Raw genomic sequence first — 1442 nt, 5'->3', positions numbered from 1 at the left:
ATTTCTGCTTAATGATAAACTGTGGTGTCATTAAATAAAACCTTAGGCCAAAATAGGAAACCAGTGTGTAAAAGAGCACAAACTGTATCTGAGTGTTTTGTTTTAATGCATTTGTTTCCTTTTTACTCTACAGGTGTCTCTCCAGTCTGTGTTCAGCCCAGACTCAGCGATGGTGTGCCGTCTGGAGAACACCAGGAAGGCCTCTCTAGTCCAACCAGCATTCACTTTGACTTCAGCCCCTCCAATCTGGACCACCGAGAGGAAGATCAGGATGTCCTTAGGTAGATATATAGAGCTTGTTTTTACCCCTGAAACCTTTCTTAATGGATCAGACAAGCAGTTGCTCATTCTAAGCTGCATTTCAATCCTGTTCACATGCATTTTTGTTATTCTAAGCTTTTAGGAGCAGGATAACTGTTAAGAAAACTTTACAATATTGCCATTTTAAACAGCTCAACAAAACAAGCAGAAGAAAATGAACTTGATTGTATTTCTCTGCATAAACTGTGAAAAACAAACAATGTTTTTTCGTTATTACAGCAAAGTGAGAGCTTTGCCACACCTGCAATGGACGCAGTGCAAAAATCACAGGAGTTGAAAAATCTGAGCTTTTTGCACCTTTAGCCATCTTGACAACCAATCGGGTAATAGATGTGACTGTGATGTAGGCTGAAGACGCACAACACAAACAAAGCTTTTGTCAATTAAAATGGAAGACAGAGGAAATACTTTTGAGAAGGATGAAGTAAGGAATGCTTTTAAGGAGTTTTTAAAAGTTGCTTTAGTTTAGCCCTATAAGGAGTGTTCAATCAGTCATCATTCCCTTAGCTGAGGAGCAGACCTGCAGTAGCCATCACTGGGAGTACTGGCTTTTATTTAGCCTCTTTCGCCTTTGTAATTCATCCCCAAAGTGGGATTGTTTCAGGTCCCAGACTGAGGCTCAGCAGACAGTGGTTTTGATTGAGCCGTAGAACCTAAACTCGCCACACAATAGATTAAATGACTACCAAAAGTGGCATTTTTATTCATTTCTATGCTACATGCTGGTGAAGATTCTCAGTCATCCAGGTCATAGTCATTCTCAAAGAAAGTTAAAAAACAATCCAGTGGACTTTGTTTGAAGTTTGAAGTCGTTTCTCTTCCCATCCAGGAAGCTTTTTCAATTCAAAATGAAAGAACTAGCATTGAGTTCCAGGTTTCCTACAGTAGCCCAACAAAGCCTTGTTTTGGTTTAGAAAACATGCGCTAATTTAAACGGGCGAACGGGTCCACCCCTTTGCAATGGGGGTCGCTGGTTTCTTTTGTTAGCAAGTACTGCCCCATACCTGTCTATGTCTCTGAAAGGGGGGTCGTTAAAGGGAATTTTTGGCCTGGCTGAATTAGCCTGGGTGCCATTCCGAACTTAGTCCCGCCCACAACGTTTGAGGTCGAGAAGTTCGGTC

General features: G+C 41.3%; 1 protein-coding gene across 1 annotated transcript in view; it reads left to right on the top strand.

Annotated features, from left to right (window-relative positions):
• The window catches only part of LOC107093063 (rho guanine nucleotide exchange factor 12-like), a 101914-nt gene that overhangs the window by 74023 nt on the left and 26449 nt on the right, over window positions 1–1442 (top strand). The window contains exons 16-17 of the mRNA XM_015387882.1: window positions 134–281; window positions 625–644. Coding sequence (XP_015243368.1) covers window positions 134–281; window positions 625–644 — 168 coding nt within the window. The remainder of the gene's footprint in view (window positions 1–133; window positions 282–624; window positions 645–1442) is intronic.

Source organism: Cyprinodon variegatus, unplaced genomic scaffold (genome assembly GCF_000732505.1).
Source record: "Cyprinodon variegatus isolate N-32 unplaced genomic scaffold, C_variegatus-1.0 Scaffold406, whole genome shotgun sequence".
Lineage (NCBI taxonomy): Eukaryota > Metazoa > Chordata > Actinopteri > Cyprinodontiformes > Cyprinodontidae > Cyprinodon > Cyprinodon variegatus.
The sequence above is the reverse complement of the archived record's forward strand: the minus strand, read 5'-3'. Positions and strand labels throughout refer to the sequence as shown.